At 46.0% G+C, this 26,342-nt stretch overlaps 1 protein-coding gene across 3 annotated transcripts in view; it reads left to right on the top strand.

Moving 5' to 3' along the window:
* GLS (glutaminase) overlaps positions 1-26,342 on the top strand; it is a 195,120-nt gene that overhangs the window by 30,963 nt on the left and 137,815 nt on the right. For 2 of the 3 annotated variants that reach the window (XM_082260717.1, XM_082260718.1), the window contains exons 2-3: positions 727-823; positions 15,369-15,490. In XM_082260717.1, coding sequence (XP_082116843.1) covers positions 727-823; positions 15,369-15,490 — 219 coding nt within the window. The remainder of the gene's footprint in view (positions 1-726; positions 824-15,368; positions 15,491-26,342) is intronic. The other variant, XM_082260719.1, reaches the window with a different exon arrangement.

The raw sequence follows: 26,342 nt of genomic DNA, 5'->3' as shown, positions 1-26,342 counted from the left end.
ATTAAAATCTGACAGTCGGCAGTTAAAGCACATCTTGTTTGTTTCATTTCAAATCCATTGTGGTGGTGTATAGGGCCAGAAAGATTAGAATTGTGTATATGTCCCAATATTTATGGACCTGACTGTATGTATGTATGTATGTATGTATGTATAGGACTCTTCACGTCTGTTTAGGTATGTTGCTGTGGATGCTTTTCATGTATGAAGAACATGCTCCAGGGCACGTTACGCAGCAAATTGACTACATTTATTCAGCACATTGCAATTTTACAATAGCCCTGCTTGTTACTGAGAACCAGGAAAATCTCCAGACAGAAATGTCTTAGAACAAGCTTTCTGCAACACCAGGAGTGTGAAGCCAGGAACAGTTGGCCATGTTTATTCATAAGGGAACGTAATATAATGATTGCTTAGTTTAAAGCTGCGAGCTCCACTTAAGCTTTATCTGATGAGGGGGCTGGGATTTCATAGAATAATCTGTCAGGAAATGGAAAGGGGTCAGAGATTACAATTGATTCAATGGATTGCAATTTATTAAAGACCTTATAATATCCGGGTAGCTGTAAATATGTTATTTCGTGTATCTGATGGTTATGTATTTACTAAAAATTACATGGAGAAAATAATGTGGTTTTTCATTTTAAAGCCTTGGACTAAACTATTATAATAATAATGTTATTATTTGTTTTTAGTGCGAAGGTGACGTAAAATCTTTTTATTTTGCAGGATAAACAAGCAAGGACTCTTGCCAAGCTTGGAAGATTTGCTCTTCTACACAATTGCTGAAGGTCAAGAAAAAATCCCAGTTCATAAATTTATTACTGTAAGTTCATTTAAATGCATACGGCTTTCATGCAGAATTAGCAATTTTTCTTTTAAAGGGAATTCTGAGCATAGGAACAAAAAAATGGGAGTTTTTTTTTTTTTTTTTTTTTTTTTTTACGTGCAGATCTGTGAGTAATGTAAAATCATGGCTTTATCAGCAGACCTAGTGGAAGCTGGACTTTTTATTTGGCCATGCTTACAAATTGTTAAAACGTGTAGAAGTATGGTGAAAGTATGCAGCCACCCATGTGCTACATTGAGGGATGCAGTGTGTGTGTGTATAAAATATAACATTTTTATTCACTCTGCATTTAAAGAAATAAATCTGTAAGGTCTGCAGATCAGACAGTGGACATGGAGTAAAAATACTGCACCAACAAAGTGTCTATGACATGCTTATAATGAATGCTAGAACGAAAAAAGAGCTAAATAGAGTGTAGGGGATGGAAAAAGGAAATTCATATCATAGCAATTAGTCACTGGTGTAAGGAGCACAGAGCAAGTTAAAGGTTCCCACTTATTATCTTACCCAGTAAAAATAAATCCCATGGGGGGCAAGTATCCCTATCTAGAGAGGAGGAGCAAAGCCCACATGAACCACAGCATTACAAAGTATAGTTATTGACCAAAAATGGCACCATATTGAATCTATGGGTGTCCTAATAAAAAAGGTGTGTTTTTTTTTTTTTTTTTTTTTTCGCTTCCGGGCATGAAGGTAAGTGGATGTAGAAGTACACACATCTGTGTTTATCTGCCTGCCCATAGGCTTACACTGAACTTCCTGGTCAGGTCTGCCTGAAAAACTGTCAGGTTCACCTAATCGTACTGCCCATGTGAAGGGCAAAAACAAATTATTTGCCGATAAAATACAGTACTCTCCATAAGAAGCAATGTTCTTGAAACGCTGTGACAAGAGCATGGCATTCAAGGAGAAACCTAAAAAAAGGACCTGGGTTTACAGAATTTTCTTTGTGTTACCAAAGCCTTTATGTGCGCATATGAAAAATACTTAGTCCCGGTTCATGCTGGGGCAACTTGTCAGATGACTTATCCACTTGACAAGTCGCGCTCTATTCAGTGCAATGGAACTGTTCTAATCGGAGCAACTCCATGTCGCTCCGACATAGAAAAAGGTTCCTGCACTACTTTAAGGGCAACTTGCATTGACTTCTATTTGAGAAGTAATTTGTAAGCCACGCTGAAGTCGCACTTCATGGGGCGGCTTCAGGGTCGGGCGACTTTGAAGCTGCCCCAGTGTGAACCCAGCCTAAGCAAGCGTAATGTTCATGTAAGGATACTCAAAAAACAACAATGTTGCAAGTTTACAAAACACTTCCTGGATATTCCATAGTGCTTTTTGGGACAAACATGGGTATGCAGTGCTATGTCTGGAGTAGGAATGAGCAAAGGCATTTGGGAATCCCAGTTCGAACCCACCTCAGTGAGCCTGCCAGAATGCTATCACTTGTACAGGCTAATGCTAAGCAGCCGCAGCATTCTCTGCCCCGCAGCCACATGTATACATGCCCATTCCATAGGGGTGGGGCGGGGAATGCTTCGGCCGCTTATTATTAACCCCTACAGGTGAAGGCTTCCTGGCGGGCTTGCTCAGATGTGTTTGGATTGGGATACCAACCTGCCTGAGCTCATCACTGATCTGCAGAAAGCAAATTGTCTACGCCAACACTTGTACCTTATCACAACTGTGAAGTATGGTGGAGGGACAGTCATTGTTTGAAAATGCTTTGCTGCCTTAGGGGCATAGACCGATTACTGATATGTAGAAAAAAACTATTCAAAAAGGTATTAAACTTTACTAGATAATTTTAAGTGGGCAGACCCTGTGGTGCCAAAAGTAGTCACGCTTTTCAGAAACGAAGACTGTCAAGAACAAAAATATCGGTCACATGGTTGAAAATAACTGTTTTGGCAAGTATAACACATGAGCTATAGCTTAGTGAATGAATGACATCAGACGCCCACCCAAGTAAATCAACAAAAGAATCCCTTTAATAACCAAGATCTTATTTTATGAATTGGACAAGTCAGAGTAGTGTATGCAAGGCTTCTCATGCTTTTAAAAACAGATCACTGAATATAATGGTACATGTTTCTGTGGGTTGTTAGTTTAAGGAAAGATTGTGCTTGCCTGTTTTTTTGACCAACTTGAAGAAGCCACAGTTTACGAACAATTCACATAAGTCCAGATTTTTCCAAAGGGTTCACAAAGCTTTTCTAGCAAATGTATATGGAAGCTTCCACTAAGGCTTTGTTTTGGAAGGTTCATGATCTGCAGTGGTTATTCTAATTCAAGCCTCACTTTTTAGTGTGCCACTTGTCCAAAACAAAGATTTACCAATCAAGGATCATCTTCTGAAAGAATCTGGGAAGGCAGAATGTGGTGTTGTCCTTGGATTCTTGGGCATCACTTTGTCCAACCCCCCAGTTCATAGTTCCTAGCTGGCTTGACCATGTTTTGTCTGTTTATTGCATCCCATACCTGCATTTTTCATGATTTGTTGATACCTGACTCTCAAGTTCATTGGCTTCTTGCCAGTCTGTTGTATTTTAACTAGAAGTGGGTGGACTGGAATGTTTACTGCCAGAACTAATAAATGTGCTTTCAGCTGGGTCTAGGCTTCTCCGGTACTAATCTAAAATGAGAGCTGTTAAAGGTCCCTCGTGATACATTAATGACGTAGTATTGGGTGATAATTTGCAGTTTATTTGCTAGTGCAAAACAGCCGGAGACTTGTAAAATTGCTGTAATCTATACATAAAATAGCGCACTTTCTCTTGCTTTATAATGACCCTGGAAATAATTCAAGGTTACATAGAGGAGACTTTTTGAATGAATGAAAGGTATGCAGCCCAGACTAATAAAAACTCCCTTCACTGCACACGCCATTGGAGATTCTAATCTGAAGGTGAACTCTGTAAACCCGGGAACCCTCCTATGTTTGAATGAAGCAAGTAAAAACAAATGCCTGTGTTTCTATGTCGTTTCATTTGGCCAGTTTCATCATACGACCCAGTAATTAGAAACCTCCGATTGGAACGGCCCCAGATCACACGCGTAGGTTATAAAGTACTTTTGTAACCTTTTTAAACTTGATACTCAGACGCATACAATCTGCCAGAAAAGACGGTATTAAAGTGTAGGTAACTTTAACAATACATTGTTTCTTCCCTTTTGTCTGTTTTTTTATATATATATAATGTCAATAGAATAATAGTAGCGCTGAAACACTATATAAGAGTTCCTAAAATAGACAGTGGATGTCAACCAAAATAACAGTGTGGTAAAAACTTAGTCCTCACAGTCTTTAATTGACTAATACCATAAGTCTATTAACGGGTGAATTTAAACATCAATCCCCCTTCCAGATCTTCAATAAACATGAAAGTCCAATGTTATTAACGGTAGTTGTTGGGTAAGTACTGCAAAACCTCCGTGTAGTCTGGTCGGGTCACCACAAATCCACCACCAAGTGCAGGGGGACAATAAGAAATGGCCACTCACCGGATAGATATGCTCACCTACTCTCATAAGTGAGCACCACTCGCATAATGATCACAAATCCACATGTCACCATAGGATAGGTTAAATCGAGCAAGAGATGGTTCCCAATCCAGTGTAGTGTCCCTTTTCTGCCAATGTCTCCCAAATATGTGGAAAATAAACAAATATTTCCACTAGTGCAATACGTCTCATAAGGCTTTATTCCAAAGTAAAACAACACATAATGCACTCACTTGTAGTTGGATAAATCACAGCATCTCTCATAAAGGCAGTATCGGGACCCCTTCTCCTAATCCGATGTGGCTCCACGCCAGATCGGGTAGTTCCGGATGTCCTTTGCTGCCGTAAACCACGATTGGGTGCGTCGTCTGGCCACGCCCCGACGCGTTTCGTCACTTCCTGACTTCAACTGTGGGCGCGGCCAGGACGACGCATCCATCCTCTTTATGCTCCGCAATCACAGCGTCGCAACCAATGATAGAGCAACCAGGTCAACCGGAAAGACCTCATGCCGACTTCCGCCGGAAGGTAAACAAACCATGGACAGTTTCCCCCGTCTGCTATTGATCACCCACCACCTCTGCGGACACCTGGCAATATGGAAACTACGCCCATAGATCTAAGCAACCCAGACCAACTCCTAAAAGGACTCTAGTCTGATCGGGTGACCTGTTACTCATAAACGAGCGGGCACTGCCGATAATTGTTACATTACCAGACAAATGACCCGATCTAAATATGTCATATACCCACAGTGCAAATAGCTGCGATATTAAGCATAACAAGATAAAATCATGAATATGCATAAACCTGTGTATATCATGCAAATTGGTATATATCGGGAGGACCAAACGAGCATTGAAGGTTCGTGTTGGGGAACACATTACCAATATTATCAATGGCAAAAGGGAACATAACGTACCAGCCCACTTTAGACAGTACCATCAAAGGGACCCGAGTGAACTAATGTTCTGGGGCATTGAACGAGTCACTCCATCATGGCGAGGGGCTAATTGGGTCAGGGAGCTTTCGAAATGCGAAACGAAGTGGATATTCCTGACCCAATCCCTTGCCCTGTGGGGTTAAACACCGAATTAGACATTAATTGTTTTATCAGTGACTCTTAAGTTTATTTAATTTTATGCATATTCATGATTTTATCTTGTTATGCTTAATATCGCAGCTATTTGCACTGTGGGTATATGACATATTTAGATCGGGTCATTTGTCTGGTAATGTAACAATTATCGGCAGTGCCCGCTCGTTTATGAGTAACAGGTCACCCGATCAGACTAGAGTCCTTTTAGGAGTTGGTCTGGGTTGCTTAGATCTATGGGCGTAGTTTCCATATTGCCAGGTGTCCGCAGAGGTGGTGGGTGATCAATAGCAGACGGGGGAACTGTCCATGGTTTGTTTACCTTCCGGCGGAAGTCGGCATGATGTCTTTCCGGTTGACCTGGTTGCTCTATCATTGGTTGCGACGCTGTGATTGCGGAGCATAAAGAGGATGGATGCGTCGTCCTGGCCGCGCCCCCAGTTGAAGTCAGGAAGTGACGAAACACGTCGGGGCGTGGCCAGACGACGCACCCAATCGTGGTTTACGGCAGCAAAGGACATCCGGAACTACCCGATCTGGCGTGGAGCCACATCGGATTAGGAGAAGGGGTCCCGATACTGCCTTTATGAGAGATGCTGTGATTTATCCAACTACAAGTGAGTGCATTATGTGTTGTTTTACTTTGGAATAAAGCCTTATGAGACGTATTGCACTAGTGGAGATATTTGTTTATTTTCCACATATTTTGGAGACATTGGCAGAAAAGGGACACTACACTGGATTGGGAACCATCTCTTGCTCGATTTAACCTATCCTATGGTGACATGTGGATTTGTGATCATTATGCGAGTGGTGCTCACTTATGAGAGTAGGTGAGCATATCTATCCGGTGAGTGGCCATTTCTTATTGTCCCCCTGCACTTGGTGGTGGATTTGTGGTGACCCGACCAGACTACACGGAGGTTTTGCAGTACTTACCCAACAACTACCGTTAATAACATTGGACTTTCATGTTTATTGAAGATCTGGAAGGGGGATTGATGTTTAAATTCACCCGTTAATAGACTTATGGTATTAGTCAATTAAAGACTGTGAGGACTAAGTTTTTACCACACTGTTATTTTGGTTGACATCCACTGTCTATTTTAGGAACTCTTATATAGTGTTTCAGCGCTACTATTATTCTATTGACATTGTTACCAAATATTCATATTTGTTCAAGTAGCAGCTTTAGGGGTATCATTTTATTTCCAGCAGTTGCTGGTGCATCCTAAAGCGCGGAGATAGTCACACAGTTTGGGCGGTAACTGAGGATTATTATTTTATCATATATATATATATATATATATATATATATATATATATATATATATATATACACATACACACACACACACACACACACATATATATATATATATATATATATATATATATATATATATATATATATATATATATAATTTTAATTGTATCTGTTCAAGTGCAAAAAAAAAAAAACATTCGTCCAGCCAGAAATCTTGTGAGCTGATAAGATCCTGCACTCTCTTCCTCTGGACTGTTGCCAGTTAGCATTGTTCCATGCTATGTTAACTACAAAATACCACCCCCGATGTAATGGAGGAAAGAGGGAAGTGTTGTCCTGACACATTCGGTACAGTTGTCACCCTAGGACATTAGGTGTGTTAAGCCGGCCATAGATGGTTAGACTCTCGGCCAGTTCAGCAGGGACCGGCCATGATTTGATCCATCTACGGGCAGGCTGATTGTACCCAAGTCGATCTAATGATCAATTTTGGGTTTAACCAGCATGTTGGATTTCTAGCATGCGATTATTACTACCAGCAATAATCATTGTGCTCTCCTGGCAGGGACGGCTTTCTAGCCCAACGCCGGGAGAACACCATAACTCCTCAAGAGTGATTCCTCTGTCAGCACTGACTGTGTTGAAGGGGGAATCGAGCGATTTTTCTTTTGCAGGAAATAAAATCGTATAATCTATAACCTGCCTTAAAGTGGTTCTAAAGGCTGAAGGTTTTTTACCTTATGCATGAAGGTAAAAAAACCTCTGTGCAGCAGTGCCCTCTATTAGTCACCTGAGCTCCATCACAATCAAGCGATGTACACAAGTGTCTCGGGTCTCCGGGGACTCTCCCTCCTCATTAGCTGAGACAGCAGTGGGAGCCATTGGCTCCTGCTGCTGTCAATCACAGCCAATGAGGAGGGGGAGGGGCCATGCTGCGGCTCTGTGTCTGAATGGACATGCAGAGCATCAGGTCGGGAGCATGCCTGTTCGGGTGCCTCTAGTAAGCAGCCTGTTCTGGGAGCACTCAACAGGAGGGAGGGACCAGGAGTGCTGGCGGGGGACCCAAGAAGAGGAGGATCGGAGCTGCCCTCTGCAATACTGCTGCACAGAGCATGTAAGTATAACATGTTTTGTTTTTTTTTTCTTTTTTTTAATTGTGCCTTTAATATCACTTTAATGGCAGGATTACCAGGTTAAAAGAAAAAAGGTTGAAAAGGAAAAAGAATGTAGCCACCTCATCTATAAGCTACTAAGCCGCAATACTAATAATTTTTGTTCCTTACTTTTAGATATTCTTTAATAGATGCCAAAAGGAAAAATATGACAAACTTTATTTACTGTAAAGCCATGTGACTTAAAGGAGAGCCCTTTTGGGGGGGGGGGGGGAGCCATGAGCCATGACGAGGTCCCTGGGAAGTTCAGCCCCCCCGGCACCGGGCCATTCACAAAGCGCGCGTCACGTATGCGCAGTAGGGAAACCAGCTTTGAAGCCGCAAGAAGGATTGGCAGTGGTAGCACCCAATTGTGGGTGCCGACATTGTGGGATCCCTGGACAGGTAAGTGTCTTAATATTAATAGCAGCTACAGTAATGGTAGCTGCTGACTTTTGATTTTTTGGTAGTGGGGGGGCTGGAGCTCTTCTTTATAGAAATGATATCCCCATGCCAATATTAGCAAAAAAAAAACCTTATCTTAAAGAAGATTGTTGCCAAGACTGGAGAGTGCAAAACCTGCTGCAACTCTGCATAGAAACCAATCAACTTCCAGGTTTTATTGCCAAAGCTTAATTGAACAAGCTTAAGTTTGAAGCTGATTGGCTACCATGCACAGCTGTACCAGATTCAGAGTGCTCCAGTTTTATTACATCTCCCTCTCTATGTCAATTAACCGCAAATTTACTGTGTGTTGTACATTTAATCCCCCTGTAATCTATATTAATAAAACCCATGTGTCCCTGCGTCCACATTCCCTGTGTCCGTGAAAATGCGCTACTGCGCATGTGCCACAGGACAGCCGTTGGGACTGGGGGCGGGCAATGACCTGTGTAGACTGGGGGAGCTCCTCGGTGTCGGAGGCCAGGTATTGGGGGTCACCCCCGATAATGGTGCGGTGTGAGGGCCGTTGTACTGCCGGTAGTTTCGGTAGCCACCGTTCTGAATTCGTATGTGGGGAGGCGGGAGGCGGAGTTCCAATCAGTTGCCTTAGATTTAAAAATGGCACCACCCGGCGCCAACATGTCACTGCGCATGCGCCGCTGCTCTGTAAAAGCCGTACACGTTCAGCTCTTTCCGGGAATAGCCGAACGTATTTGAGGTTTCCCGAGCGGCGCATACGCAATGAAGTGTTGGCGCCGGGTGGCGCCATTTTTAAATATCAGGAACAAGTAAGCGAGACTCCTCCACTGCCACACTGCCTGCCATTATGCGGGGCTGCAGGCATACTACAAGAGATGCAGTGCTGCAGGCATGGTACTTCTGTACCATGCCCGCAGCACTGCATCTCCTGTAGTATGCCCGCAGCCCCGCATTCCCCTGCACCATGCCCGCAGCCCCGCATTCCCCTTTGCCATGCCCGCAGCCCCGCATTCTCCTGTACCATGCCCGCAGCCCCGCATTCTCCTGTACCATGCCCGCAGCCCCGCAGCATTCTCCTGTACCATGCCTGTAGCCCCGCAGCATTCCCCTGAACCATGCCCGTAGCCCCGCAGCATTCCCCTGCACCATGCCCGCAGCCCTGCATTCCCCTGTACCATGCTCGCAGCCCCTCATTCTCCTGTACCATGCCCGCAGCCCCGCATTCTCCTGTACCATGCCCGCAGCCCCGCATTCCCCTGCACCATGCCCGCAGCCCCGCATTCCCCTGCACCATGCGCGCAGCCCTGCATTCCCCTTTGCCATGACCCCAGCCTCGCATTCTCCTGTACCATGCTCGCAGCCTCGCATTCTCCTGTACCATGCCCGCAGCCCCGCATTCTCCTGTACCATGCCCGCAGCCCCGCATTCTCCTGTACCATGCCCGCAGCCCCGCATTCCCCTGTACCATGCCCGCAGCCCCGCATTCCCCTGTACCATGCCCGCAGCCCCGCAGCATTCTCCTGTACCATGCCCGCAGCGCCGCAGCATTCTCCTGCACCATGCCCGCAGCATTCTCCTGCACCATGCCCACAGCATTCTCCTGCACCATGCCCGCAGCCCCGCATTCCCCTGCACCATGCCCGCAGCCCCGCATTCCCCTGCACCATGCCCTCAGCCCCGCATTCCCCTGCACCATGCCCTCAGCCCCGTATTCCCCTGCACCATGCCCGCAGCCCCGCATTCTCCTGTACCATGCCCGCAGCCCCGCATTCTCCTGTACCATGCCCGCAGCCCCGCAGCATTCTCCTTTACCATGCCCGCAGCCATTGCAAACTTATATTCTGAGGTTTTAATTACATTATTTTAATATAGTCAGTCATGAACTAAAGTGGGCCGGTCTAAGGCTTGAAACTCCAGGGCTGAAAATGAGTCGTACTCTGGCCCTGCCGGAGAGTCTACACTCACCCGCATGCTGGAGCCGGGCAGGAACACCCCGTCATGGGTCAGGAGAAGAGGCAGGCGCGGGGATCTGGATAGAGCCGCTAGAGGCCATGACTGGCCACACACACAATCCGTAAACCGACCGACCGAACTCACTGACAGCTCCGAGTCCGGGCAAAGAGCAGCAAGACTACAACTACGGAGAGCGGCCGGAGACAAATCGTCTCCGCCTGAGGAAACCACCGCCATCTACTGGCCAACTGTGAGTATTACAACTGGGAATTCACCTCACAGGGCTGAGGACAGAAATCACCTCATCATATATTGTGATATCCTACATACTATACACCCCAATATAATCAACTCATCATATACTATACAACCCAGTATCATCAGGATATCTGATGAGGTGATGATACTGGGGTGTATAGTATATGATGAGGTGATTATATTGGAGTGTATGTAGGATATCACAAGATGACGGTGGCTTCCTCAGGCGGAGATGATTTGTCTCTGGCCGCTCTCCGTAGTTGTAGTCTTGCTGCTCTTTGCCCGAACTCAGAGCTGTCATTGAGTTTGGTCGGTCGGTGTGCGGATTGTGTGTGTGGCTGGTCATGGCCTCTAGCGGCTCTATCCAGATCCCCCGGCGCCTGCCTCTTCTCCTGACCCATGACGGGGTGCTCCTGCCCGGCTCCAGCATGCGGGTGAGTGTAGACTCTGCGGGGAATATGGTTCTGGTCCGGAGCTGCCTGCTCAGAGGAACTTCCCTGAAGAGCACCATTATTGGGGTAACTCCCAACACCCGGGACCCGGCCTCCGACATGGAGGAGCTCCCCATCCTATACAGGTCAGTGTGACTTACTTCTGGGGCCCCTGACATGGTGCCTGCCCACAGTCCCAACGGCTGTCCGTGGGGCACATGCGCAGTAGCGCAATCCAACAGGGACGGACGCAGAGACACTTGCGTATTATTAATATAGAATAGATATCCTACATACACACCAGTCAGGCGGCCGGCCAAAACTCTTGAAGCGGCGGGTGTGCGCGGGCACGCGGCGGGTACGCGCTCGCACGCGAGAGCCGCTCGGTCAGCTCTGCGCGTGTCTCTGTTGCTAGGGCAACAGGGACGCTATGTGCAGAACTGGCTATGTCATGCGGCTCTCGCGTTGTTAGAAAAAAAAAAGAGATAAGCGAGAGCCGCTCAGTCGTCCATATGTTCTAGCGCCCGTTAATTTAACGGGCTTAATGTCTAGTTATTGATAATATGATATTGAACAGTCCTGAGACTGCTCCTGGGCACAGCCATCTTCTCGGATGTGATCTGAGCAGACTCGTAGTCGTCATTCAAATGATGATCTGGAGTATTTTCCTGCTATCATTTTATTCCTATTTATGCTTGCTGGCCAGTAAATGCTTGGCAGTTCATAATAAACTGGCCAAAGTTCCAGCCATAGATGGCCCTGTTGGCATCCACTTGCCTGACGTTCTTTGATCTGTAAATCGAAGGAGGAAAGTTGAAAATTGTATGCTGGAATTTGAACAGATGCAGCCACTGTTTGGCTATTCTGACATCTGCAGGTGCTGGCTCTCAGATTACAATAGGCAGCAAGGGAGATTCCTCCGTCCGAGCAGTTTAGTATGTACAGTGCCTTGCAAAAGTATTCGGCCCCCTTGAACTTTGCGACCTTTTGCCACATTTCAGGCTTCAAACATAAAAAGATGTAAAACTGTAATTTTTTGTGAAGAATCAATAACAAGTGGGACACAATCATGAAGTGGAATGAAATTTATTGGATATTTCAAACTTTGTTAACAAATAAAAAACTGAAAAAATTGGGCGTGCAAAATTATTCAGCCCCTTTACTTTCAGTGCAGCAAACTCTCTCCAGAAGTTCAGTGAGGATCTCTGAATGATCCAATGTTGACCTAAATGACTAATGATGATAAATAGAATCCACCTGTGTGTAATCAAGTCTCTGTATAAATGCACCTGCACTGTGATAGTCTCAGAGGTCCGTTTAAAGCGCAGAGAGCATCATGAAGAACAAGGAACACACCAGGCAGGTCCGAGATACTGTTGTGGAGAAGTTTAAAGCCGGATTTGGAAATAAAAAGATTTCCCAAGCTTTAAACATCCCAAGGAGCACTGTGCAAGCGATAATATTGAAATGGAAGGAGTATCAGACCACTGCAAATCTATGAATACTTTCGCAAAGCGCTGTATATAGGGGAATTGATAGCTCTCATTTAGCTCTGTAGTGTGTGCTCAGCTTTACTGATCAGTATCTGGTTTTTCTGATGACAGGGTGGAGAGGCTGATCGTAGGAGCTTGCACACAGCTGAGTTCTGAATATGACTGTAGTGATAATTCTACATGCTGCACATATTACAATCAGCTCCTGCTTTGTTTACTTCTTTGTGCACAAACCACTGTACTACAATTGACACTTCTGTTTAATTACTTTATGGGTGCACAGATAACAAATCACTGATCTTGCCTGAAATCCAGGCATTTGTTTGTTTACAAGTATACATGCTGTGCATACCTGTGCGATTTGTCTACATAGCAGCAGGATAATTGGGTGGGGGCTGCTACAGAGAGGAACTGACACTTCCAAGACAAAGGGGTTGATTTTACTAAAACTGGAGAGTGCAAAATCTGGTGCAGTTCTGCATGGTAGCCAATCAGATTCTAACTTCAGGTTGTTCAATTAAGCTTTGACAATAAAACCTGGAAGCTGATTTGCTACCTTGCACAGCTGCACCAGATTTTGCACTCTCCAGTTCTTGTAAATCAACCCTCATAGTTTGATTCCTACTAAAGTAACACGGGTCACGGCATCGGAGATATATATATATATATATATATATATATATATATATATATAATATATATAATTTTTTTTTTTTTTTATAGCGGGGAGCATGCAAATGTTCTCTATCGCTGCAAGGTTTAATTTTGTGAGGTCTGATGACATGGTCTTTTAACCACTTCTGAACCGGAAGGTTTTCCTCCTTAATGACCAGGCCATTTTTTGCGATTTGGCATTACGTTATTTTAACTGACAAATGCGTGGTCGTGCGACACTGTACCTAAATAAAATTGATGTCTTTTTTTTTTTTTTCCCCCACAAATTGAGCTTTCTTTTGGTGGTATTTGATCACCTCTGCGATGGTTTGTTTTTTATTTTATTTTTGCGCTAGAAATAAAAAAAAAAAAAAGATGACAATTCTGAAAAAAAAACATTATTTTTCACTTTCTGCTATATAACATTACCAATGAAAAAAAATTAAAAATCTAATCATTTTAGGCCAATTTGTATTCTGCTACATATTTTTGTTAAATCCCAATAAAAATATATTGATTGGTTTTCATTTTTATTTATCTTTTTTTTTTTTTAACAGCAGCGATCAGCTATTTTAAGCAGGACTGCATACATTGCGGCAGATAGATCGGACACCTGACATTTTTGACACTTTCGGGGGGACCAATGACATTACTACAGTAATCAGTGCTAAAAATATGCACTGCTACTGTACTAATGACACTGACATGGAAGGGGTTAACACCAGGTGCGATTAAAGGGTTAAATGTGTCCCTAGGGGGTGCTTTCAAACTGTGTGGGGGATGGACTTATGGAATTAACACAGGGACCTGTGTGCCTAAATAGGAGGAACACTGAAGCCCTGTGTTCATTGCTGACAGAACAGCGGTTTGCAATAGCAGACCGCTGTTCTATTTCCACGGGGAGCGATCGCGGGTGCCTGGCGGCAATCGAGGCCACCGGCCCCGCAGATCAACTTCCCCTCTGGCGAAATGGCGCGCATACAGGTACGTTGTTTCGCACAAACCTGCCACAGTAAGTGGTGACTATTCGCAAAGACAAATGTCTGCTGTTTGTGATTGGCCTTTTTTTTTTATTTTTCCTATTTACTGCTAACAAAAGTGCACTTTAGGGGTAAGTTTTTTCATAAAACATTTGTTTAAAATTAAAAGTTCTTATTTTCTCCTTATTACTCCATAGGCAAATTAAGCCTGTAATGAACAAAACAAGCAAGCTGCCATTGCTTGTTTATTTACAGCTGACTGGAACATGCATGCAGATCAGAAGTTCTGACCTCACTCAGGTGGATCAGAACTTCTGATCTGCATACTTGTTCTGGGTCAGTTACTTAAAAAATGTATAATTTTTTTTTTTTTTAACAACATAATAGCCAGGCAATTATCATTTTTAGCCAGGCAATTATCATTTTCAAAAACAAAGTTAAGTAATAGCCATCCATGTTTTTTTTTTTTTTTTTTCTCTGTACAATTTTTGTTTTCTCTTGCTTCGATTTGTTCTTTGCCTTTAAAAAATGGACATACATTTTAAACATTGGAATGGACATACATTTTAAAATTCCTTTTATTTAATTAATAACTTTGCTATGTTTTGTCAAAAACACAATTTTAATATTTAAAGAAGGGAACAAATCACAAAATAAATAATCCATGGGTCATTTATACAGTCTTTCATTCATTTGTATATTTTATATTGTCTAGAGCTGGGGTCTCCAAACTTTCTAAACAAAGGGCCAGTTTATTGTCCTTCAGACTTTTGGGGGGCCAGATCGTGGCCAGCAGGAGGGAAATTTTCCTCGTATCAGTGGGAGTAAATATCCCCACATTTGATAAAAGGTGGAGGAATAGTGCCCAATCGTTGGTACCACTGGGTGGAATAGTGCCCCATTGTTTGTGTCAGTGGGAGAAATGATGCCCCAGTGCTGATGTCAGTTGGCAGTATAGTGTCTCGTATAAGTGGAGGAATAGTGCCCCAAGGACCGCACCGGGCCACAGTGTGGAGACCCCTGGTCTAGAGGATCCCCTTCCTTTTTTGAATGGACCGGTTTACATCCGCCTGCCTGTCTATAGCAATGCATGGACCTTCCGATCAGGTCCTGATCGGATCTCCCATGTAAAGGAGCCTAACAGTTTACTTAATCACACCCATAATAATGCAAGCTATGCCTTTTTCTAAGCCACGTCACTTAGAAACTCTAAGAATTGGGGAGTCCTGTGAAAATCTGGAAATCTGGGCTATTGAATAAGAAATGCATGCTCACAAAGAAATAGTTTTATGAAGAATGATGTTGTGTTTACAGGCACTAAAGGCTACCGGGCTGCGCACAGCGGATCCAAGGCTCAAAGAATGTATGGATATGCTAAGGCTGTCTCTTCAGACTACTTCTGATGGTGTAATGCTCGACAAGGAGCTCTTCAAAAAGTAAGGCTTATTTATGATCTTTAGGTCATATTTTTAACTCTACATCTTTGTTCGCAGTTAAATTCTTCAGCAAATGAACTTGGCACATCAACTTCGCTCCTTATTACTAGAAAAGCATGATGTCCAGTTGAGGAAATTAAAATTAAACTACTACGCACATGCTAATACAACGGGGAAAATTGTAGCCAATCGCCTAAAAGCAAACTAAATCCAGGATGGCATACCTAAAGAGAGGCCACTCCGCTCACAAGGTCACACACCCAAATGACATAGCCAATGAATTTGAGGATTATTATCATTCACTGTACAACCTTAACACGGACCCGAACACCAGCGAACCATCCAATGCCTCCATATCCCTCTTCCTAAATAATCTAAATCTCCCTCATCTCTCAGCCTCCCAACTAGCTAAACTCAACGAACCAATTACATTAGAAGAAATTCGTAAGACCATCATATCTCTTCCACACGGGAAATCACCTGGTCCTGACTGGTTTCCAAATGAGCATTACCAAATCTTTCACCAAACCCTGACACCACACTTAGCAAAAGTCTTCAATAAGGCAATAGACACGGCGTTGTTTCCCAAAGATATGCTTGAAGCTTATATAATCACGATTCCCAAACCTGGAAAAGACACATCACTACCCAATAACTACCGCCCAATATCCCTATTTAATTCAGATTTAAAAATCTTTGCAAAGATTATAGCCAAAAGACTACAGGGAGTGATGCACACTCTGGTCCAGAAAGACCAGATGGGCTTCATACCCGGAAGGCAAACAGCTGATGCTACTAGAAGGATAATAGATATTACACATATTGCCAAGTCTAACAGAAGCCTTCTCTGCTCCTGACCCTGGATGCGGAGAAGGCGTTCGACAGAATCAATTGGAAATACATGTCCTCAACCCTGATCAAATTTGGACTAACAGGAAATATCTTATCAGCCATCTTGGCCCTATACTCCCAACCATCCGCAAGAGTCTTTACGTCGGGTACACTCTCCAAACCATTTACTATCACAAACGGAACAAGACAAGACTGCCCCCTCTCACCTTCAATATTTAATCTTTCCATCGAGCCCTTAGCAGAAGCCATACGATCTGACAACAATTACCGGGTTTTCTACAGGTGACTTAGAGCACAAAATCAACTTTTCTCTTACGTCCTCCGACAGTCGCCGCCTCTTCATATTCGTCACATATGGGGTATTAGACTTTGCTCCGAAGGAGTAGCTAGGCAACAGAATATGTTAACAATAAAGCTTTTAACATATCCCACCCTCAAGGGGTGGTCCCCTCAGTCAATACCCTCCTACTTCCTGCAACCATATCTCAGTTTTAATGTCTAGCTTGTCAGGAGTGGCTGGCTTTTTCTGTGCTGGGTTTTTCTGCCCCAGACTCTTTCTTCTTTTTAAATTTTTGTTTGAGTTTTCTCTCTACCTTTACTTAGCTGTTATTTTTGTCAGCATTAGTTAGTTCTTCGGATGAAGAGGATCATGCAGACTGGGTCTCGGGCTGATCCCCCTGATCGCAGGTCGTGGGTCAGTGGCTTCCCAGTCTGCCATCGAGCGTTCAGCCAGGTAACGCTCCTGGCACAGTGAACGACCCATCCCTGTTCGGTGCAGGGATGATTGGTGAGGTGGCTACCTCACTGGACGCTGTGCGGTTTCTTAACCCCCATTTTGTGCGTCTTGAATGCGACTCTCCCTGCCTCATGTGCAGCGGCTTGTTCGCTTGTGCGGATCCCCCACGCCATGTGAGGTAAGTGTATTTATGTGGGGACCTGTCTGTCTGGGGGGGTGTCAGTCTGGGACTGTGTAACCTGCCTTTAATCACACTGCTTGTCTCCCTATCTCTCGGCTGCATGCTGTGGGCTGCAAGGGGGGGGGGGAGATGTGTGACACTGTCTGTGTCAGGCTGATCAGTGTGTGAAGCTGTGTGCTGTGGGGCATGTTTTTTGGCATGTTTGGGCACTATACAGCGATCGCTGCGGCGATCTGACATGTATTCTGATACTGTAATGTAATGTGTGTTTTTTACTGCACTGTGGAGCGGCGGTTTCGGCGCCAAACGGCGCCATTTTGCCTACACCCGCTCCGGCCGCATGTTTTACATGCATGGCGGCCATTTTCTTGTAGCCTCCATAGGCTTACATAGAGCGCCCTGGCAGCATCACTTCCTCTTTCCAGGAACACCGATCGAGGCAGCAGCAGCGGCGAGGGTCTCCTCAGGTTTTACCCTTCTGTTCTTGCTATCCATTGCCTGTGTTCAGTTTACATATTCCCTGTGGGGGTCTTATTGTGCTTGAGTGTGGTGCGGTGGGCTGCGCTTGCCGCGCTTGCTTAAAAGGGGCAGTTAACCCTTTGTTGTCTGGCATTACAGGGGCAATGGATTCTCAGGAGGGAAAATTTCCTACAGCCTTGGTGGAAAGCCAGGGGACCGCTGTCTCCCCCCCAGGGGGGGATTTGGCCACTATTGTGGCTGGCCTTGCTGCTCAGGTGCAGATGCTGGTGGCTGCTCAATCTACTAAAAGGCCCAGAGTTGCTCTTTCCTCTGATTCTGAGGGTGAAGGTGATAGGGCTGTTATGGCGGGGGCCTCCTTATCGGGGTCCCGCTCCTCTCTTGATCTAATAGGGTCTGAGGTGGAGGCTGAAGTTGAGGGGGTTGATAATTCTCCCCCTGGCTCGCCTGAAGAGCTTGCAATCATGGATGAGTTGATTGCTTCCATAAAGCAAACGATGCGTTTGCAGGATGAGGTGTGTCCCCCCGCCGCCTTGGCGGCTTATGGAACGCAGAGAAAACGCAGGACGCCGCAGGTTTTTCCCTGCAATGATGATTTTCAGCGCGCTGTTAAGGAACAATGGCGCAATCTACGCAAACCTTTTGCTGTACCAAGTAGATTCAAGCTGCGTTATCCTTTTTCACCTTCCACTGATGAAAGGTGGTGTGTGCCACCCCCAGTGGATCACGCAATTGCGGTTTTAAACAAAGCCACTGCGATTCCTGCAGAGGATTCCCCTGTGTTCCGTGACGCCACGGATAGGAGACTGGAGTCTCTTACCCGTCATACTTATTCTGTTACGGGTTCTATGCTTAAGGCTCTGTTTGCTTCTCTCATGGCGGCCCAGGCGATCGCAAGTTGGACGCAGATGCTTAGGCGCGTCCTAGTGGCCGATTCGGCCTCACCGGCGACCCTGGATATGGTGGATCAAATCCACCAGGGTGTCATGTATCTGTGTGATGCGGACCTGGACCTGGTTCCGTTGGCTGCACGTGTGCACAGTGTGGCGGTGTTGTCTCGCCGCCTGATTTGGTTAAAATGTTGGTCGGTGGACCAGTCTTCACGTAAGACCTTAGCCAATCTACCTTATGATGGGTCTCGCCTTTTTGGGGAGTCCCTGGATGTGTTGATTAAGGGGATCACCGGGGGTAAGAGCACTCTCTTGCCCCATTTCCCCAAAGCTAAGGGGGCTTCTGGGAAGAAGCATGCTAATTTTCGGCCCCCTCAGGGGTCCTTTCGTGCCTTTCGGCCGCACTACAAGGGCAAGCCGTTCAAAGGTCAAGGCTCTCAGAAGAAGCCCTGGTCTGGTAAACAGAAGTCCGGCCAATCCGGATCTGCAGCCCATAACAGTGCGGCCTGAAGGGGCGCCCTCACCCAGTTTTGGGGTGGGGGGACGCTTGCTCGGTTTTCTTCAGCCCTGGTTGTCCCGTATGCGGGACAGATGGGTTCAGGAAATCGTTCGATCTGGTTACAAGATCGAGTTTCTCTCTCGGCCGGAGAGCAGATTTTTTCCCTCAAATCTTCAACTGTCTCCAGAGCGTTTGCGGGACCTGCACCTGGCGGTGCGGGACCTGAGGGCTCAGGGAGTGGTGGTTCCGGTGCCTCATCGGGACAGATTTGGGGGGTTTTATTCCAATCTGTTCACCGTGCCCAGGAAGGAGGGCAAGGTTCGTCCAATTCTGGACTTGAAGGCTCTGAACCGCTCTGTGCGGGTTCGCAAGTTCCGCATGGAATCCCTGCGGTCGGTGGTGGCTGCCCTGGTTCCGGGGGAATTCATGGCCTCCATCAATTTGAAGGATGCGTACCTTCACATCCCCATTTTCGAAGGTCACCAGAGGTACCTTCGATTCGCCATTGCGGAGGATCACTACCAGTTCGTGGCGTTGCCTTTTGGTCTCGCCTCGGCTCCGCGGGTCTTCACCAAGGTGCTTGCACCGGTTCTGGCATTGTTGAGGGCCCAGGGCATTTCTGTCCTGAGGTATCTAGACGACATCCTGGTTCGGTCTGCGACCAGCCAGGGTCTGGAGGAGGACCTGTCTGTCACGATGCAAACTCTACAGGAGTTTGGTTGGACGATAAATTTTCCAAAGTCGACGCTGAGTCCGTCGGTTCGTCTTCCCTACCTGGGAATGATTCTGGACTCGGTACAAGCGAAGGTCTTCCTGCCGGAAGACAAACTCAGAACTCTTCAGGAGGAAGTCAGGTCCCTCAGGGACGTTCCGCACTCGTCTTTAAGGACGTGCATGAGATGTCTGGGATTGATGGTCTCGGCCTTCGAGGCGATTCCCTTCGCCCAGTTTCACACGCGGGGTCTCCAAGCGGAGATCCTGTCCAAGTGGGACGGGCGACCTCAATCTCTGGATCTTCAGATCTCGTTGAGTCATCGCACCAGAAGAGACCTTCTGTGGTGGCTCCAGTCCCCGATGGTGTCTGGGGGCAAGTCGTTTCGTCCTATCTCGTGGACGGTGATCACCACGGATGCCAGCCTGTCGGGCTGGGGTGGTGTTCTGGGCGTTCTGTCTGCCCAGGGGACTTGGTCGGAGGAAGAGTCTTCCCTTCCGATCAACATTCTGGAATTACGTGCGATAAATCTCTGTCTTCATCGCTGGACGGACCGGCTGCAGGGCTGCCCGGTTCGGGTGCAGACGGACAATGCCACGGCGGTGGCCTACATCAACCACCAAGGGGGCACCAGGAGTGCCCGGGCGGCTCGAGAAGTGGCCGACATTCTGTCTTGGGCCGAGACTCATGTCCCGGCGATAACGGCAGTTCACATTCCGGGGGTGGAGAACTGGCAGGCGGACTATCTGAGTCGCCAGACCCTGGATCAGGGGGAATGGTCTCTTCACCCGGCTGTCTTCCAGATGTTGTGCGCGAAGTGGGGTCTTCCAGATGTGGACCTGTTCGCGTCTCGTCTCAACAACAAGGTGAGAAGGTTCGTGGCAAGGACGCGCGACCCTCGGGCAGACGCGTCGGACGCGTTAGTGGCCCCGTGGCATCAGTACAGGCTGATGTACGCGTTCCCACCGATTCAGTTGCTGTCCAGGTTCCTTCGCAGGTTACTCTCGGAACGCAGCACGGTGATTCTTGTGGCACCGGACTGGCCTCGCCGGTCCTGGTACGCAGACCTCGTGAATCTGGCGGTCGACGCCCCTTGGCGTCTACCTCTTCGAGACGATCTACTGTCTCAGGGACCGATTTACCATCCTGCTTTACAGTCGCTGGCTTTGACGGCCTGGCTGTTGAGACAGAGGTCCTGAAGGAGAAGGGTCTCTCTCCAGAGGTCGTTCATACTTTGATCAACGCGAGGAAGTCTTCCTCGGGGAAGGTTTATTACCGTACTTGGAAGGCCTATTTTGCCTGGTGTGAGTCCAGGGGGTTTTCACCCCGCACGTACTCGGTTTCCCGTGTGCTGTCTTTTCTTCAGACGGGTGTTGATCAGCGTTTGGCGCTGGCTACGATAAAGGGTCAGGTGTCTGCGCTGGCCGTTCTGTTTCAACGTCCCGTGGCTTCCAACTCCTTGGTTGGCACTTTTATTCAGGGTGTGCGGCATCTGGTTCCTCCTAGGAGGGATCCTTTGCCCCCTTGGGACTTGAATCTCGTTCTTTCTGTGTTACAACGTGCTCCTTTTGAACAGATCAGGGAGATCTCGTTGTCTATGTTGTCCAAAAAGGTCGCCTTTTTGGTGGCGATCACTTCGGCTCGCAGAGTGTCGGAGCTGGCGGCTTTGTCCTGCAAGTCTCCGTACCTGGTTATTCATTTGGATAAGGTGGTCTTGCGACCTAATCCTTCTTTTCTTCCGAAACGAGTTTCGGAATTCCATCTTAATGAGGATATTGTCTTGCCTTCGTTGTGCGCGAAGCCTAAACATCCAAAGGAGGTGAGATTGCATTCTCTGGATGTTGTTCGGGCGATAAGGGTTTACCTTAAAGCGACTGAGTCTTTTCGTAAGACGGACTCCTTGTTTGTTCTTCCAGAGGGTCCTCGGAAGGGCATGGCGGCTTCGGCCTCTACCATCGCCAAATGGATCAGGCAGACCATTGAACAGGCCTATGCTTTGCAGGGTAAGGCTCCTCCTGTCCCTGTGAAGGCGCACTCTACTAGATCTTTGAGTACGTCTTGGGCCTGTCGTCATGGGGCTTCTGTAGCCCAGGTGTGTAAGGCGGCGACCTGGTCGACCGTGCACACTTTCACAAAATTCTACAAAGTAGATGTTCAGGCATCGGCGGATGCTTCCTTTGGCCGCAAGGTTCTTAGTGCGGCTGTTCCATAGGGTCCCTTGTTGGGGACTCCTGGCTGTTGGGATAGTTTTTTGTATCCCCTGGTTTTTTGTCTTTTCCTGGGTTGTTGCTCCTGTTGAGCACTTGTTTTTTACTGTTGCCCAGCTGGTTTCCTTCCTTTGGTAAGGTTCCTTTCTTTGATGCGGAGACTGCGTTGCCTTTTCGGCGCGGATGCGTTTCCCACCCCTCATGTTTGCACTGCTTTGGGACGTCCCCATATGTGACGAATATGAAGAGGCGGCGACTGTCGGAGGACGTAAGAGAAAACGGAATTTTTGTAAAATCTTACCTGTAAAATTCCTTTCTCTGAGTCCTCCGACAGTCGCCGCCCCCGCCCCTCTTTTGGGGTTTGGTTGTATACTCTACTGCTATTCCACTAAAACTGAGATATGGTTGCAGGAAGTAGGAGGGTATTGACTGAGGGGCCACCCCTTGAGGGTGGGATATGTTAAAAGCTTTATTGTTAACATATTCTGTTGCCTAGCTACTCCTTCGGAGCAAAGTCTAATACCCCATATGTGACGAATATGAAGAGGCGGCGACTGTCGGAGGACTCAGAGAAAGGAATTTTACAGGTAAGATTTTACAAAAATTCCGTTATTTGCAGACGATATAATCCTTATGCTCACTAATCCCGCAACATCTCTACCGGCTGCCCACAAAATTCTGACTGACTTTGGGGAAATTTCTTATTATAACGTTAACCCTTCCAAATCGTGCATTCTTGACCTGGAAGTTGCACCAACCACTAAGCAATATCTCTTATCAAAGTGTCCATTTCACTGGACCACAGACAAGATAACCTACTTAAGAGTTCTTATTACCTCCCACCCTTCAGACCTACTCCTGACCAACTTAAAAACACTTAAACAGAAAATCTCTGACGACCTCAAAAAATTCGAGAAAGTAGACATATCCTGGGGAGCTAGAATGGCCACAATCAAAATGTGCATCCTTCCCCAAATACTATATTTGTTTAGAACACTTCCGATACCCATCCCTAAAACACAACTAAACGCCATCACGACCATTTTAAGGGAATACATCTGGGCAGGGAAAAAAGCTAGAATGGCTTATGACACCCTTTCGACACACAAATACATGGGAGGTGTGGGCCTACCCAATTTAGCGGCCTACTACTGGGCAACTCGTCTAGACCAGTTGAAACACTGGAATGTTAAACCTGATTCACCACTATGGGCTTCCATTGAAGAACGCCTGGTCCCAACAAACAATCTCAAATGGTTTCTATTGAGTGATCTATGGATTCCTTGGAATCTGAGCAAATTTCTGATTACAATTAAATCCTCCCTTCAAGCCTGTAGAACTGTATCCAAATCACAACCAAACCTAAACCTAGCACAATCCCATCCCCTCCCACTGGACATTCTACCGACGAAAATTCACAAACTATATATCAACCGACTTAAGACACTTAACCTACAGAACTTAAATCAATTCTATGATAATCGCTCCCTCAAAACCAAGGAAGTACTCACTGAGGAGTTTGGCATACCAGCTAACGCCTCCACCTCCCTATCCAGAATCCTACTGTTACTGTCCAAACACCCTTTCCTAGACATCCAAACCAATTCCCAAGCATGGGAATACATATCTACTGATAAACCAGGGAGGAAGGGCATATCCCTATTATATTCCGTTTTAACATCAGAATCCATGAACCAAAAATCACCTCCTATGATTAAATGGGAAAAATCCCTTAACCAACAGTTTACAGTTAAACAATGGCAAAGTGCAATTAAATCCACCTACAGGTTTTACCACTGTACTAATCATTGGGAAATGATTACCAAAATTCTGAATAGATGGTATTACACCCCATACAGACTGGCGAAAATGATGCCTAACATTCCACCCCTATGCTGGCGTGAATGCGGCATGATTGGTTCTCTCCCACATATACTTTGGGACTGTCCCTCCTTGAAAAGCTATTGGAACTCAGTGTTCCAGTGCCTCTCTGCTTGCACTGGAATTCTGAGGAAACCATCCATGGAACTAGCTATTCTAAATCTAAACCTAGACATATACCCTCACATGTACAGGTGGATAATAATCCATGTGCTGCTTGCTGCAAGAAACATGATATTAAGAAATTGGAAATCCAAGATTATTCCGAATCTGTCGGAAGTCATACACTCAGTGAATGAAAACTACCTACTTGAAAAAGCGTTATCTGTCAATAACCTAAAATATAGTAAATTCCAGATAGCCTGGGATGCTTGGCCTTATCTTACTTCTGATATTAGATTGTCTTGAGATTCTTATTAACTTGGGAGGATGGGACGGGTCTTCCTCTGTCCTGGAGACATTGATCCCTGTGGGTTCCGGACGGAGGAGTCCTGCCATGACTCCCGACTCACTTGACACTGTATAATATCACTAAAATATGTCTCGCAACTTAATCCTTGTAATATGGACTTGAAACTGGTTACACCAAATTTTTTGTTACTTGTATTCTCCTTAAGTTGATCTCCATGTTGGAGTGTTGTTAAAATTCTACTGAAAAATCAATAAAAATTTATTGAAAGTAAATTCTTCATTTTTATAGCTCAGAAAATCTCTCCTACTTTAATTGTCTAAAGCCGGCCTAAGACAGAGGGATTTGCTTTTGTTGAAGGAAAGAAAATGGCTTGATTTCCACAGGGAGGGTGTCTGATGGGGGAATCCCTCCCGTGGAGCCATTGTGTTGTCCTGGCGGGGGAGGCCATCCCCGCCAAGAGAACACCGTGATTACTGCTGGCAGCTATAATAGCCGCTAGCAATAATCTCATGTAAAATCTGATAGGGTGGTTGTACTCAAGTTGATTGATCCATCAACTTGAGTACAGTCAGCCTGCCCATACACTGTTCTAATCTCTCCCAGGTCCTGCTGAACCGGCCAAGATTCAAACAGACGATAGCCAGCTTAACTGTCCTGTAAGTTGCTAGTAGTAGAAAGCCGTTGTTCTGTAGAAGACATTTCACTACTCATCCAAGTAACTTCTTTAACTCTAATGAGTGTTGACAACATACCGTATATACTCGAGTATAAGCTGACCCGAATATAAGCCGAGGCCCCTAATTTTACCACAAAAAAGTGGGAAAACGTATTGACTCGAGTATAAGCCTAGGGTGGGAAATGCAGCAGCTACTGGAGCCAACTGGACCACCACTAGACACAAAACGGGCTGCGGGCATGGTGCAGGAGATGGTTCAGGCATGGTGCAGGAGATGGCACAGGTCATGGTACAGACATGGCACCGCAATGGCACAGGTGATGGTATAGGCATGGCACAGGTGATGGTATAGGCATGGCACAGGTAATGGTATAGGCATGGCACAGGTGATGGTATAGGCATGGCACAGTAGGTACAGGCATGGCAAAGGAGATGCAGTGCTGCGGGCATGGTACAGGAGAATTTCCTGTACCATGCCCGCAGCACTGCATGAGGAAATGCAGGGGCTGCGGAGGAGTCTCACTTACCTGTTGGTGAAGCGCCTTCAATTTAAAAATGGCGCCGCCCAGCGCCAACACGTCACGAGCATGCGCCGCCGATGCTCGGGAAAGCTTGTACACGTTCGGCTATTCCCGGTCATGCGACGCATGCGCAGTGACATGTCGGCGCCGGGCAGCGCCATTTTTAAAAAGTAAGTGAGCCAGTGACTCGAGTATAAGCCAAGGGGGGCTTTTTCAGCATGAAAAGTAAAGTTTAAGAAGATAAAAGTGCAAGCAGAAAACTTTTTTTTTGCAGAAAGAACTACTGTACGTCGCACCTGCAATGATACAAAGTTACCTGGCTCTTCACAGTTTTCTTTTAGAACGCGTACACTGAGCTTCACATGTTCAGCTCAGTGTATGTTCTTGACACGCATCACTGTCAGGATGAATTTACTCCCGTGTCCATGTGCCATTGCATGATGGCTGATCAAGACAGTCATAGACCCCTTAGCCAGAAGAAGCCAGGGAGTTGTTGGCACTGGTGAGGCAGCTTGTGGACATCACATTGCTGGAGCAGTGGCAAATATAAGGTATTTGCAGGCTTTAGTTTTGCTTTAATACAATCATAATGAAATGTGTCAAGGCAGATGTTGATTGTTAAAGAACAGGAAGTTACTTGAATGAGTAGAAAAATGTCTTTAAAATTTCAGAACAAGTCCAGCTGAATATAACAAAAAATAAGAGGGTTTGGGACTTTGAGAGGCAGGACAAAGCTGTCAGGGATATACATTGACATTTTTTGGTGTACAAATTGGTAAAGACATAATATGTTACAGAATAAAATAAA

This window comes from Pelophylax lessonae (assembly GCF_965119305.1).
Source record: "Pelophylax lessonae genome assembly, chromosome: 6".
In the NCBI taxonomy this organism is placed as follows: Eukaryota; Metazoa; Chordata; class Amphibia; order Anura; family Ranidae; genus Pelophylax; species Pelophylax lessonae.
Note: the sequence above shows the minus strand (reverse complement) of the source record. Positions and strands in the feature narration are given on the sequence as shown.